General features: G+C 35.9%; 1 protein-coding gene across 1 annotated transcript; it reads left to right on the plus strand.

The window, feature by feature from the left end:
- Positions 1-3,377: 3,377 nt before the first annotated feature.
- LOC135216591 (uncharacterized) lies at positions 3,378-4,265 on the plus strand. Its single transcript, XM_064251971.1, has one exon. It carries the CDS (start codon positions 3,378-3,380, stop codon positions 4,263-4,265), a length of 888 nt encoding a protein of 295 aa, XP_064108041.1.
- Positions 4,266-16,719: the final 12,454 nt, after the last annotated feature.

Genomic DNA, 16,719 nt, shown 5'->3' on the forward strand with positions numbered 1-16,719 from the left:
AATTGAATGGGCCACAGCGTGCTGAGAAAATAAAATCTGCTGGATTGTGCTTTAAGTGTTTAAAAAAGGGTCATTTAGCTAAAGGGTGTTATTCCAAGTGTACATAATGTAATGGAAAACATAACCTCATAATGTGTGGTATTAAGTTGGATTCAAATAAGGATAATGACTCCATAAAGGTTGCAGTAGAGAACAGGTCTGAAATTGTAAATAAAGGTAATGAGCAAGGTTCCTCTGTTAATTTTGCTGGAGCTGCTCTTCATAACGTTGCTTCTACAAATGTAACTTGTACTATTTTACAAACTGCAAAGGTTCGTGTTGTGGGATCTAATGGCATACCTATTGAAGCAAGAGCTTTGTTTGACAGTGGGTATGACCGTACTTATGTTAGTAGTAATATTGTAAAGAAATGTAAACCTGAGTGGATTACTAGTCACCCCCTTGCATATTCAGTGTTTGGAGGTGACAAGTCAAGTAAGAGTAGCCTAAGTAACATTTATAAAATGAAGGTACTTGATCGTAATAATTTATCACATTTGTTGACAGCTGTTGAGATTCCTAAGATATGTCAGCCCTTGATTAGACCAGTTATTCCAAATATAGTTAAACGCCTTTTCTCATGTACAACTTGCTGATGATTATCAGAATAATTCACATGTGAATATTGATATATTAGATAGGTTTGGATGCATACTGGCAGTTCATAAAGTCTGATGATGTAATTCAATTTGATGGAATTGTAGCTCAAAACTCTGTATTTGGTTGGGTACTGTCTGGTGCCTGGCATGCTAATCCTTTTTATCCCTGTACGTCATCTCAAATGTTGTGTATTTCAAAGGTGTCTGATTATGATGTAAGTAAATTTTGGGATCTGGAATCTGTAGGGATTAGTCCTAAGGAGTCCAATAATCAATTAGAGTCAGATTTCACATTGCAGGAATTTTCTGAGAAAATTCAATTTGTTGAAGGTAGATATGAAGTAGCCCTACCTTGGAAAAGTGGAACAGCTAAGAGTGATCTAATAGATAATAAACAACTTGCTTTAAAGAGACTAAATAAATTACACTGTAAATTGGATAAGGATGTTAAGCTGAAAACTGAGTATTACAAGGTTTTTGATGAGTATGAAAAGGAGGGTATAATTGAGGAAATTCCTAGCATTGAGATTAGTAGTGGTTTCCCTATTTTTTTATATGCCTCACAGACCTGTTGTAAGAGAGGCTAGTACAAGTACAAAGGTAAGACCTGTTTTTGATGCTTCCGCTGCTAGTTACAATGGAGTATCTTTGAATGATTGTCTCCAAACTGGCCCCTCTCTTAACCCCGACTTAGTAAAAATACTGATTCGATTTAGGAGATGGCCTATAGCCTTGTCAGGTGATATCAACAAGGCATTTTTACAAGCGAGTATGAGACGAGAAGATAGAGATGTACATCGTTTCTTACTGAATTGTGAAAATGGTATTAGAATTATGAGATTTCGGCGTGTTCCATTTGGTAACACTGCTAGCCCCTTTTTATTAAATGCTACAATTCTATATCATCTTGAACAGTGTAAAATGACTGAGGTAATACAAGAGTTAAAGGAAAATATGTATGTAGATAATTGGTTGAGTGGTGCTGACAGCTTTAATGAAGCTTATGCCAAGTTCAGTGAGGCTCGTAAGGTTTTATCTCTGGCAGGTATGCCTTTGACCAAATGGGTTTCTAATAGCAAATTAGTGACTTCTAGATTTAATGATAGAATTAATCTTGTTAAAGAAGATGAAGCTACTAGTGTTAGGATTGCATTGGTATAACAATTCTGATACAATTTTCCTTTCATGGAATTGAACTAAGCTCCAAGGTAGAGCTGGAGTTGACCAAACGATCAGTTTTTAGTCTTATTGCTAAATTATTTGATCCTCTGGGTCTTATAAGTCCCTTTGTAATGTATGGTAAAATACTCTTTCAGGACATTTGGAGATTGGGTCTTCTTTGGGATGATTTATTACCTCTGGAACTGCAGGTAAGTCAGAAGTGGGTCGTGAGTGCTAAATTTCTGAAAATCTTGGAATGTTAATAGGTGCTAGTTTTTCCTGATACTTCATGGCAGGTCTTTGTAAAATTGAATTACATGCCTTTGGAGATGCTTCCACAAAGGGGTATGGTGCTTGTGTATATATACGAACCTGCTCCCAGGATGGTTCTTATAAGGTGTCATTGGTGGCATCCAGATCTAGAGTAGCACCTATCAAGACAGTAACTCTTCCTAGACTGAAGGTTAATGGGGAGTTTATTATGTTCAAGGTTAGTAGTTTTTGTAAAGAATGCTCTAAGTTTGGGTAATGATACCTCCCTCATATGTTGGACTGATTCTAAAATAGCACTTGCTTGGATTCAAGGAGACCCTTGTAAATGGAAAACCCTTTGAAGCTAACAGAGTTACTGAAATCCAAAGTATAACTCCACCTAGCTGTTGGCATCATTGTTCAGGAATTGACAACCCCTCTGATTTGATATCCAGGGGGATGTTAGGTGATCAGCTTTCGGCTAACAGTTTATGGGTAAATGGTCCCTCCTGGCTATCTGAACCTTTGTATTTTTGTCATGAAGGTAAACAATTGTTTTCTACTATGGAAGAAGCTAATTGTAAGGACGATATAACTTGTGTTGCTCTCAGTTTAGACACATCTTTGTTTGAATTTGATAGATGGAGTCACTTTAGTAAAGCTCAGCATGTAATGGCTTGGGTTTTGAGATTTGTACATAACTGTAAAATGCATGTAATTAAATGTTTGGGAACTTCTGGCCCATTGACTTCAGATGAATTAGAGAAGGCCAAAACTAAAATGATTTATTGTGTACAGAGAGAAGTCTATCCCTCGGAAGTTAATGCTTTATTGAGAAAAAAACCTATTTCAAAGGGGTCAAGTTTGTGTAAATTGGATCCTTTTCTAGATGAGCAAGGTTTATTGAGAATTAAGGGTAGGCTTGAGCATGCAGATTTAACCTATGAAAGTAAACACCCAGTAATAATACCCAAATGTCACTTTGCTAAACTACTTGTCAGCTTTCAACATATATTTCTTAAACATGCAGGTGTTTCTTCCATTATGTCTTCCTTAAGAAGTAGTTTTTGGGTAATAGGAATTAGAGTATTAGCCAAGTCTGTCATCAAGAAATGTGTTAGATGTCAAAGACATGATTCAAGGGCTTGCAGTCAACCTGTAGCTCCTTTACCAGAATTAAGGGTGAAGGCTGCACCACCATTTACTGTAACTGGTCTCGACTTTGCTGGTCCTCTATTTTGAGCTGATTTTGCATCGAAAAAGTTTTATATTTTGTTTTTCACGTGTGCTGTAGTCCGCGCCATACATGTAGAGCTTACTGACTCCATGAGTGTCTTTGACTGTATGCTTGCAATTCGCAGATTCATTGCTTGTAGGGGCCTTCCATCAGTGCTGTACTCCGATAATGCTAAGACCTTTGTTGAATGTGTCAGTGAATTGCAAAAGGTTTATGGACACCTGTCTCCCCACTGGAGATTTATAGTTCCAAGGTCTCCTTGGTGGGGAGGTTGGTGGGAACGTTTAATAAGATCAGTAAAGTCTGCTGTTCAAAAAACTTTAGGTGGTAATTATATTTCCAGGTGTGAATTAGAAACGACCTTACATGAAGTTGAGGCATGTGTAAATTCCAGGCCTTTGACTTTTGTTAGTGAACCACCTGATGCCCCTGTCCCTTTATCTCCCTCTCATTTTCTTATTGGGAGAAGTACAGGTTTTCAAACTCCGGTGAACACTGACCCTTCTTGTATTTCAGCTAAGGATTTAAGTGATAGAGAAATCTTAAGAAGGCAGATCTTAAATAAGTTTTGGACTGTGTGGAGCAATGATTATATCAGGAATTTACCTTGTGTTGTTAAGGGTTTCACTCCAAATTGTGACCTGAAAAAGGGCTATTTAGTGTTAGTGAAGGAAGATAATTTGTCCAGACTGCATTGGCCCTTGGGTGTGATAGTTGATGTATTTCCAGGCAAAGATGGTCTTATTAGAAGTGTAAATGTAAAAACTTCCAAAGGGGTAATTACCAGGCCTATACAAAGATTACATTATCTGGAAATTTCAAGTTTTGACTCTGAAGCTATAACAGAAACCATAAATGAATCCATGCCTGAATCCCCTCTTGAGAAATCTAAGTCTGTATTCCCTCTTGAGTACTCTGTTGAGAATCGCACCCGATCGGGCAGGATAACTAAGGTCCCTAAGAAACTAGATTTGTGAGCATATAGGTTTGTATCTAGATTCATATGTTTATTTAAGATTTGTAAGTCCATTTTGCTATGAATAACATTTATCCTAATTTAGTTTATTTTTGTCTCAGCAAACATCTGTTTGAGTTACTGCTACAGAATCTATTGAAATTACTGTTAAATTTTAACTTCCTATTTGAGACAAATTCCAGTGTAACTTACTGAATGTTATTGGACTGTACCTTGTTCATTATTATGTTTTCTTGATAGGAGTTATGACTCCTATGGTGGGGAGAATGTTGGAATTAACTTTGTGAAAAGCTTTACTTGTTTATTTAGTTGAGTATGCCATTTAATTTGCTGTTTCAACGTTTTCTTTATTGTCATTTGAATTATGAGTTTTATTAAATAATCTAAGTTTATTGAAACACTGCATTATTATTAATTGTATTGTATTGCTTTAATTTTGAGTGATTTGCCTTTGTAATTGTTGAGTGAGAAATTTGAGGATAAGTGATTGTTTCTGTTTTGTGATCCTGTAAGATTTTCCGATGACTTCTTGTCATCGTTTGTTGTAAGAATTTAAACAGAATACAGTTAGAAACAGCGGCGTCACCACCCGGCTTTCCTTTCTCAACCCTTCTTGGATGTTGTTAGTCATATATTAAGAACAGTTACATTTCTAGCTAGATTTTTAGCGCAATCGTGCCATTGGTTGTTTGGAAAAAAGCAAAACCTATTTATTGTACATTGCTGATGTTGTATAACGCCTATGAACAAAATGCTATCGTAGAAAATGTAAGCTTGCCGAAACATTTGGGGTGGAGGAGTTGAGAAAGGAACAGCCGGAAAGTTGTCGTCTCCACACATCATCAATCCGCTTAGAATCGGCTGTCGAGCAGTTGGCTCACTGTCGTCGATTTCACCCATTTTAGCCATGGCCACGAGAGACGAATATGGAACAAAGCAGAGATGAAGGCACTTCAAACACCAGGCATATACATGCTGCTGGCAGTAGGCTTACCAGTCAGTGATGTAATATAATAATGAATGTTTTTCAATATTTCACTTCACAGGGCCCTAGCAAGACAATGAAAGAAATCATTAAGGCGACAGCAACAGCAACTCATGTTTCAGAGAGAACTATCTATCTCATCAAATCTGAGAAGATGAAATCTTCCGATGGTATAATTCATTCACCCTTGCCCCAGAAAAGGAAATCAACTGTTGTTGATCATCTTGATAGTTTCGACAGAGAATGTGATAGGAGAGAGATCCTATCCTTTTATGAAAGAGGAGACCTTCCTACATTGGCAAATTTGTTGGCAAAAGTTCGGGAACCTCCTACTAATTTTACTGGCTCGAGAAGTTCCCTCTACAAAATAGTCAGGAATCTTGGTTTTAAGTACAAGAAAGTCACAAGCGGATGAAAGATACTCATGGAGAGACAGGACATCATTGTAATAAGGAACAAGTATCTTAGAGAACTGAAGACTAATCGAGAGAGTCAAACCCAAGACCAGAGGTATTCGTGGACGAGACTTGGGTGAACCAAGTTTATAATAGTACCAGGTTTATAATAGTACCAGGTTTATAATAGTACACGCAGGAAGTTATGAGGGTTTTGTACCGGGAGCATTGCTTATGTTCAAATAAAAAAAAAAAAACGGATCAAAGGGTGATTACCATGACTCGATGGATAACGAAAGGTTCAAAATGTGGTTAGAACAACTTCTTCCTATGATCAAGGAGGAGTCCCTGTCCCTTATCATCATCAATAATGCTCCTTATCACTCTAAAATAATCAACAAGGTCCCGACAAGTAGCAACAGAAAAGCCCAAATCATAGGCTGGTTGGTTCTAAATAACATTGACCAAGACCCTTCTGTTACAAAACCCGAACTTCTTCAGATCTGGCAGCGCCACAAGGAAATTCAAACGTACGGAATAGATGAAATTGCTGCTCACTATAGTCGTAAAGTGCTTCGTCTACCTCCCTATCACTGCATTTTCAACCTTATCGAACTTATCTGGGCCCAAGTGAAGACAAATAAAAAAACGTAATTCTAATAGCGACCAGTCTCTGAAAATTGTAGAAAAAATTACAAAAGAAGCAGTTGATCCCGTGACGCCACAGCACTGGCAAAATGCTATAGAACATGTCAAGAGAATCGAAGAATGTATCGTGCCAAAGATTCAGCATTTGATAAGATACTTGATGAGTTTGTAATTGACTTGAATGATAGCACTACTGATGACAGCAGTGATGAAGGTGCTCTGACACTGGACTAAAATTCTAGCTCTATTTCATGCTGTTATTGATACTTTTGTTAACATGATACTGATGATACTTTATTATCATCCATGACCCTGAATACTGTTATCGATACCTTTGTTTATATAATTCTGACGCCTCTAACTGATGTTTTATTATTACTACTGTTATCAATACTTAGTTGTTGTTTACTTTGCTTGGACTCTTACTGTTGTTATAATTTTTAATATTATTGACTTTTCTCTTCATTAATGCCATTATTGCCTAATACAGCTACTGTATTATTAAAATGAACAGTTATGAAAATATACTTTAAATTTAAGTTCCTGAGAACCTTTTGTTTACTGTACTATTGAAAACTGGTATAAGTTTGAGATGGAACAAACGACAACAGAACAATGAACATTCTCAAATATAAGGGCTCTGCTCTTATTATTCATGAGGAGTCTTATGATTAACAAAATATAATATAATTAAGGCCTATCTAAAAATGGACGCCAGATAAAGAAAAACCAACTGTAATAGGACATAATTGAAAATTTCTGGTTGAGGAACAGTCAATTTACGGTCATTTTATATAGAGAGGCACACCAGCCAGGAAATGGTATGATAAATTCAGTGTATGTAATTTGCCTTTATACATATCCTAAAACATTAATGAGCAGTACTTTAAAAATGCAAAAAATGAATAATATGATATGTAAACATCTTTATTATTTTATGGAGAAGAACACCACAACCCGCATTTGAACCTCCCGCTGAGATTACGTCAACTTTCTGTCCACCCCGAGGCTGTTCCTCCCACAACTACTCCACCCCAAATTTTCTGACAAGCTTACATTTCTACGATAGTATTTTGTTCTTAGGCGTTATACAACATCAGCAATGTACGTACAATAAATGTTTTATTATTTTTTTCAAACAACCAATGGCACAATTGCACTAAAAATCTAGCTAGAAATTTAAACATTACAGTTCATGCGTTTGAAACATATTTCAAGTCTATAGCTTCGGAGAGTGTTGTTTCATAACTGTTAACTATTATATAATAATTTGGTATGTAACTTCTTAATAATTAAGTTTATTACAACTGGTATTTACATAACATTACATAATTTGGCTCTTACCTCAATCAATGGCCGTATAATCACAATTCTGAGACAGAGTGAAAACAAAACAGAGATTCGGACAACACGACATTCATCCAATCAGTGACAAACAGCTAAGTGCAAGTTTGCCAGGTTAAAAAAATCGACTATAGTTATAGCTGAAGCTGAGAAAACTGTTCAAGCTGCCAATGACCATTATCGTGCATCGGCAATAAGGATAAAACTCCAGTAAACGTATGCCATCAAACACAACCGTAGATAAAATTGAGAAAATAATTTTAATAAAAACTACTGTGCTTGAAAGAACACATTTTACTGTTGGTTCCATGCCGATAAAGATAAATAACGTAAAGTTCATATTACGACTATATAAGGGAAAATCGCGAACGGAATCACTTATTGTTTTACTCAATAAACATGCCACCAATATAATCTGTTAACGAACAAAAAAAAAAATAGTTCACAATCACAACGAGACATATTCAAGTCATATTTCCACCTAAAAACACGCCATATAAGGAAAAATAACCTTGTCTCATATAAGTTAAGTATCTAGATATTCGTTTATGTTAACTAGAAGCAAGAAAATTCGCTCAGAATTGCGTTATATATGGCGAAACAAACTCGTATTCGCCATCAGCTGATTTCCAAACCAAAACATTTGCCGCTCCGCGGAATACTGGCTTAGATTTACTGTAGTATTTATATATATATATAGATTCATTATATTATATAATAATAATATAATATATTATATATATACAATAATATGAGAACACATACAATATTATTGGATACGGTGAAGTAATGCATAACTTTTCAAAAGATGGAAAAGGTGCATATTTACTTTTTCTTCTGTGCTTATTTTAATTTTCGTCACTATGCCATCTACTTAGCAGCAGCATCTCGAGCTCGTACGGTCGTACCTCAGTTTTTTGCTCGCATAACAAAGCAAAAAATCGACCGAGATGCAGTTATATCTTGTACTTCTATCCCATAGAAAAACAAACAAATTGCAGTTGCAAAATCGAATGTATAATCGTGTTTTGTCTTTTAAAATCAATTTATGCAACAATTGTAAATATAATTTGTTATAAAAATGTGATTCCTATTGTCTTCATCATGTGAAGGGCTGTTACAAAGACTTGAAATGGACGTGAGTACTACCACTGTATCATATCTATGTACCAAAAAAAAAAAAAACCTGTAATGCATATTTATACACATTTTAAACATAAAAGCATGAAAACTTATAACAAAAGCTGTAGTGTCATTAACAAAATGAGTTATAATTTGCTCCCAAATTAATGAAATATAACCACGTGAAGTCTGTAAGTTCGTTTTTTGGAACAGTGGCGGACAAGAACGAACATGAAAAAGCATCCTCTGATAACGTGGAGGGCAGTTACAAAAATGTACAAAAATAAAAGTACCCTATACGTAATATATTTTCATACATTTTAAACATATAATCATGAACATTTACAAATCAACACATCGATCGCTAAATTTGCACTTTCTTTAACTATTTTCGGAAGAGCGGCAGACGGCGGCTCACAAGAACGAACATGAAACATCATCCTCTGATAAATGGAGGGCAGTTTCAAAAGCTGCCTTTGTATCATATTTATGTGCAGAAATAAAAATACCCTATACATAATACATTTTCATACACATTTTAAACAAAAGCTTGAACATTTATAAATCAACACATCCATCGCTAAATTTGCACAAATTTAACTATATTTTTGGCATAGAACAGCGTCAGGGGCCATATAGTTTACCCTAATACCTATGTATAACTCTCAACAAAAATTTTTAATATAATTTGCATAACCTTTATGGTCTGACCAGTATTTCTACAAATGTATGTACTCGTTAGATTAACGGTGCTAGGGGCGCCGTTAACCGAAATCTGTGCCGTAAATATGGCGCCTTAAAATACCTTGTTTTTTAAATTATTTTGACGACAGCAGTAAAACCGATTCGCCACTAAGCAATTGTGCCGTTAACCGCGGGCCGCCTGTAAGGGGAAGACAGAATAAGGATAAACCTGAGGACAATAATAAGAAGGGGGCTGAGGAAAAGAAGAACACTAATGGAAGGAAGGCTATTAAGGATGACGGACAGGATGAGACTAGGACTGAATACGTTGGGGAAAGGGCGGAGAGTGATTTAGATAGTGGAAACAGGTAGGTAGGAAGAAGGGTAAGAAGAGCGTAATCAAGAGTATGGAAGTTAGTATGAAAGTTGGTTCGTTGTATTTGGAAGAGGTTAAGAAGGATCAGAATGGAAGTAGCGAAAGTGAGAGTGAAAATGAGCAGGAAGTACGAAAGGCTGTGTATATGAGAGAGGTACACTCGGCAAGGAAAGTTAAGATAGTTTTTTTAAATCTTCGGACATATATTGTTCAATAATGCCACACCTGGCAACTCTTGAAAGGGGGCGGAGCTTCAAAATCATAGCGTTCGTTGCTTTCTAGATTTCCATCAACTTTGCACCATAAAGATACTGTTGAGGTCCTATAATAATTTATACTTGAATGTAGAAACAGGCTCTATATTATTCGTTAATATTGGTTTGGTAACGTAAGTTCAGGGTAGAATATCGATCATCCTTTTTTTAAAACCTACTGTGAAACCTTATTTATTAGTAATGTTTGACACTAAACTGATGTAAAATTCATACGTAATTAAAGACGGATCTTAAACAATGAGAGAAGGGGTTTTAAAATTTGGGCAGTACTTGTGGAAATCGTGAGGAACAATACAATAAAGAATGAAATATTATGACGATAGAGAGAGAGAGCGCAAGCATATATACCTATCAATAGAGATACTTAATTCATTATATTTACTTTGAGAGATTAAGTGATAGTATTTTTTTCAAATGATTCAAAAGTGGAGAGAGAGAGAGAGAGAGAGAGATAAACTTCGAAGAGAGAGAGAGAGATAAACTTCGAAGAGAGAGAGAGAGATAAACTTCGAAGAGAGAGAGAGATAAACTTCGAAGAGAGAGAGAGAGCAAGCATAGGCCTATCTTTTGGGAATACTTAATTCATTATATTTACTTTGAGAGATTGAGTGATAATATTTTTTTCAAATGTGTTTTAAAAGTGGGGAGAGAGAGAGGAGCAAAATCTGTTCATGTGAAAGCTTAGGCCTATTCATAACTGCTTAATTTCATTACATTTTCTTTCGGAGATTGAGTGGTAGTATATATATTTTTAAAGTATGTTTTAGAACTGGAGAGAGAGAGAGAGAGAGAGAATTATAGTACTGGTGGCGGACTTGTGACGGAAAGGCAGAAGAAAATATAATGAATTAAGTATCTCTATCGATAGGCCTATGCTTGCGCGATATGATATGACTGCCAAGATCGTGCTGCACTATGCTAGATAAAATTTGAAGGATCATAATAATCAAGTTAATTCTCTAAGAAATTCATACCCTAATCTTGATTACAGTCGACAGTTGCAGTAGGTAGCATTCAAAGATTGTAAAAAGACGGGGAAAATTTTAGACACAGGGTGCGGTCATTCTTGCTCTCTTGATAGTCTTTACTTTTGAAAATCGGGTTTCATCCACAAATTATTCACGAAAAAAGCTGTGTTAAGTAAAAATATTTTTTACCACAAATAACTCCATATGTATTGCACAGGCAATTAAAGCTTTATATCGTGGTAGATCTTTCAGCCTCGCGGCAAAGAAATGCAGTCGTGTAGGGCTGTAGGCTACTACGAACTGCTTTGTTAATGGGAGCATATAGCCAGAAAATCTTTGAGCTGACATGCTACTTTAACCTTGATTAAGATTTATGTTTAAAGACAGTAGCTTTGTAAACAGCAACTAGCATTCGATCCATGTCAACGTCAAAGTAATCAAAGTGTGAAATCCATTACGTTAGCCAGTATCCAGTGACTTGCGCTTTCCTGCTCGAAGTTCTAGGGCTCCTCCTCACATCATAGAAAACGCTCTTGCGGATGCAACTAGATTTGTTCAACCTACCTTAGCCGTCGCAATATTGACTGCCATTGACGTCAGCCAACTTTAATCGCTTTGGAATACAAACATAAGTTTGTAGAAACTAAAATAATTGGATTCACCACTTACGATGATGCAATATCTCCCCGTTCATGAAGCAAAACGAGTAAATATTGTTGTCGTGATACATAGTACTAAAATCAGAAATTCACATTCTATCTACCAGATCTCTATGAACGAATCCATCTGAGAAATTCCAATAACTTCGGACATATATTGTGTTTTTAAGTATCTTAACAGTTTTGTTGTGCAGTTTTAATTTATATGATATAATTTGCAGTATATTTTCATATTCTAGAGTAAATTTAGCGATATTATGTCTTTTCAGTAAAACAAATGGGAAACTGGATGAACGAAAGCTAATGAAAACTGTATCTTCACTTTTCTTGTCGAGTGTACACCCAGTTACAAAAGCGGTGTCGTCCCACCAGGCCTTGCTCGGAGAGATCATGCCCTTCTTGCCCTGAAAGTGGCCCACGTTCAAACAACCAGTACATAGTTAGAATGGGAGGAGGAGGGAAATTACGGTAATCATGCAAAGAAATGCAATAATAAATTAAATATATATGGACAGAGAGAGAGAGCAAGCACAAGGACCGGTAACGAAAGAAATGCATACAGTGTATGGAGAGAGAGAGAGAGTGCTTTTGTTCCTGTTAAGTTATTAATCTGACTGATATATTTGAGACCTTTTGCTTTAAGAAACATATCGTATATATATTATTGGAAAATAATTATTATGAAATCTTATCACATCGTATTGTTTTAAATCTTTATCATTTTATAAATAAAAAAAGCCTTAAATAGTGTTGGAACTTACTATTCATATGAATATTATTCAGATGAAAATATCCTTTTTCATTATCCTATAAGCAGGTGTATTCTCTCACTCTCTCTCTCTCTCATTCTGTCCTCCGTCATATATCCCCTGGATCGACTTTTAAATAATGGTAGATGTTTGATATGTTATGTGGTGAAACTAAACTGAATTTTAGGGCCACATTCGGTACGATTTCATTCAACCTTAAGCCCTCCTGCACTAGCTTTGACTGAGACCAAGTTACAGTGTTGAGGAGTTTACTAACTTACTTAAAGTCAAGAAACCTTGCATTTTATTCAACAAAAGTGCAGTTAAGAAATAATCAACTGTATTTCTTGCACCAATTCTTTTTTGGGTGATGCCACACGGGTTCACAAAGACGCATTTAAAGGTTTAACACATATAATTAATATTTAAAGAACAGAACAATTATTCAAATTACGTTAAGAAGCAAGAAAACTAACACATTACTGCAAAAAAATTTAACAAAACGTTACGTTACTTCGATAGAAATAATACATAAATGATGAAGTTACTGCAATGGCGACGACAATTCACGAGGTGATGTGGTTGGATTCTACAAGAATATCTTCTTTTACTTACCTTCGTGGAGTCAGATGCTAAAATCTGAGAGCTTCGCCTTTCCACCCTAGAAGAAAACTCGGGAGGAGTATATTGCATAACACAGGTGTCACATCTACAAAATTACAGGGTTACGTAACAAACATCAATTTAAAAACAAACATCAAGTGCTTTAATCGTAACCCAACATACAAAAAATAAGGGATTTCGTCCAGAAGGCAAGCATAAATTACTGGCATGTGCCCTTACAATAAGAAAATAATATATATACATAGTCTCCACAGGAAGAAGTTTGACATCACTGTAATTATACGTCATCTAATTTTATAGAGATGAACAAAATATGCAAAAAAAAGTGGTTTACTACTTTGAATATCAATGTACTAATTTATACCAACTCATTGCTAAAGTTAATATAATAAAACTACTTCTGTGGAGCAAAATAATTATATGTCAACGTATTTTCATAGAAACCGGGAAATTTTATTCAAGGGGAATAAATGGCAATTTTTGACATGTTATTTGGATGTGACTAAGGATCACAAAACCGTAAATGGCTACTCTACCAGCTTGTGCTAGGCTGTATCTATTTTTGCCCTAGATTGCCTGGACTTTAATTACCTGTATAGCCAATAATATACGAATCTAGTCACAAACATGTTACACACCAGGTTTTGTAGCCATGGGTTGTATAAGTCATCAAAGCATCAGTTTTCAAGGGTATTATTTTATTAATTAATCTATGCTAAGAACACATTACTGGATATGCTAATCTAGTACTACAGGATTTGTATTTATGGTATAACTTAGTTGAGTTACCAGTATTTGAGTGTGATGGGCCACTTGGCTCCACCCCTCACAACCATCTAGGCTACTTATAGAAAGTATTTTATTATTCTATATTTCTTATATTATAGTATATTTATTATATTGTTTCTGAAACTCTTTGTGAAAATAAATTATGTGAAATGAAATGGTGAAATCGGTGCATTAATAATATGATGGTGGGGTATAAATTATGTAGGTGTTGCAAAACTGTACACTATTAACATTATTTAATCTCAAATTATTTGGCGACAGTCTATAGACCTGGCTAGATCGGTCACATCTTAGGCTACGGTTACTATGGATGCGAATTCTGACGAAAATGTCTTCTGACGAATACATCAGAAATCCTCATCAGAACAAGGTGGTTACACTGTACGCATTTTCTGATATTCTGATAGTCATTACGTTTCTGCCGCCCAGCAAAGATGGACGAACTTGATCAATATTTTTTTCTTGAAAGTCCGCTAATGAAGTTAGTGTTGTTAAATGGTGGAAAAACTGAACACTAGTTCTTTACTAAAAACATATAGAATTAATTATATTATATAAATTATTTACTGTTAATTACAGCAAGTAATATGCACGAAATTCTGTAATAGTAAATGATGTCCCAATTACTTTGTAATTGATTAAAATGTAAACCCCACATCAAAATAAAAAATTGTACTTACTGCTATTGTTAAGTTCTGTAGCAATCTTCTCCCACTTTTGCCGAGAAATATCTGTTATGGTAATTTTTGTCGCTCATATCCCACAAACACCTGTTCTCATACACAAGGCTGATCAATTTATCGTTATCCATGCTGGAATAATAAAATCAATAGAAATTCAACACACAAAAATAACAAAAACAGATGCAGGTCGCATGAAAAAATCAAACTTGTTTGAACGCTCAACTGGTTCTGACGACTTCGTACGTGTTCTGACGTGTTCATTGCTGCCATTGTAAACACTCACATTGGAATGCATCGTTTGTTTTCTCTTCGAATTCGTCAGAACTCGTCTGAACAGATATTAGTCAGAATACGCATCCAAAGTAACCGTAGCCTTAGGTAACCATCCCCCCCCCCCCTGCCCTCCAGCTCACGCTCGCTCACTCAGTCTGCCTTTATTCGTAGCTTCAGCGGTTAACGTCCAACACACCTTGTAGGTGTTCCCCCTGCAAGCTATTCAAGAAACCCACCACTTTCAATATCTTCTGTTCATTAGTCTTTTACATTGCCATATTTTAATTTTTTTAATGAAAAATTGTAAACATTTGGAAAATATAATGGTGTATGAAATACTGTCATCTGAGTATTATTTTAACTTCCAAAAAACATCCATCAGAACAATCTCATAATAACTGTAAGACATTGAAATCCCGAACATGACGAGGGGCTGGGATAGAAAGATATTTATAACATTGTGGGGGTTAAATGTGAAGGTGGACAGGTGACATTGGGTGACCTTAATTTAATTCTTGACAGGTTTGCTTATCAATATTTATAAGGTAATTATAGAAATACCTATACTGATAGCAGTTAATATTAATGATTCTAAGTCACCATCACGACTGGCACATAGCGTTATAGGGTTACTGAGATCATCTTTGTAGATCTGGTTAATGTCTGTAACTATCGTTTACGTTATGAATCATGGTTTTCCCACGAGGTAATGTGCCCCACACAGCCATGGACGATCTGCATAACGCCAGTGGTCTTGACAGTCGTGTTTGCAGCCTTTGTGGAGGTTTATTTGGTTAAGTTAACTATATCTTAAGTTTTACCAGACCACTGAGCTGATGAACAACTCCTAGGGCTGGCCTGAAGGATTAGATATTTTTACGTGGCTAGGAACCAATTGGTCACCTAGCAACGGGACCAACAGCTTATTGCGGGATCCGAACCACATTATATCGAGAAATTAATTTCTATCGCCAGAAATAAATTCCTCTGATTCCACGTTGGCCGAGCCGAGAATCGAACTTTGGACCACTGGATTGGTAGCCGAACACAAAAACCACTCTTCCAACAAGGAACTAATTTTTTGGTAATTACGATTATCTACACATGGGTAAGTGTTAATCAAGGTCATTGTGTTTATCTATACATTTGGAATAACTCTTCTAACATAATGTTGTGCTCTATGATCTATGTATTATATACTTATCTATGGCAACGTTTGTAGGGATTGCAGCGGCATACTAAGGCAACTCTGTTGAGCATATACCTCAAAGGCCGCAAACACGACTGTCAAGACTACTGGCGTTATACAGATCGTCCATGGCTGAGTGTGGCACGTTATCTCGAGGGTAAACCATGATTAATAACGTAAACGATAGTTACAGACATTAACCAGATTTACAAAGATGATCTCAGTAACCCTATAACGCATGTGCCAGTCGTGATGGTGACTTAGAATCATTGATATTAACTGCTATCAGTAAAACAATTACTATCATTATCTTATAAATGTTGATAAGTGAACCCGTCAAGACTTAAATTAAGGTCACCCAATATCACCTGTCCCCCATCACATTTAACCCCCACTTTGTTATAAATATCCTTCTATCTCCGCACCTCCTCATGTCCGGGGTTTCAATGTCAGATTGTTCTGATGGGATGTTTCACACACCATTATATTTTCCAAATGTTTACAATTTTTCTATTACAAAATATAAAAACATGGCTATGTAAAAGACTAATGAACAGGAGATATTGAAATTTGTGGGTTTCTTGAACAGCTTGGAGGGGGAACACCAACAAGGCGTGTTGGACATTGGCTGCTGAAGCCACGAATTAAGGCAGACTAAAGCTGGTATCACACTAGTCATTTCTTGCTCGCGG

The sequence above is a fragment of the Macrobrachium nipponense genome, chromosome 6 (assembly GCF_015104395.2).
Source record: "Macrobrachium nipponense isolate FS-2020 chromosome 6, ASM1510439v2, whole genome shotgun sequence".
Taxonomy (NCBI): domain Eukaryota; kingdom Metazoa; phylum Arthropoda; class Malacostraca; order Decapoda; family Palaemonidae; genus Macrobrachium; species Macrobrachium nipponense.

What these genes read in the sequence shown, in the direction of transcription:
- LOC135216591 (XM_064251971.1), top strand. Translation starts at nt 3,378, where the DNA reads ATGAGTGTCTTTGACTGTATGCTTGCAATTCGCAGATTCATTGCTTGT.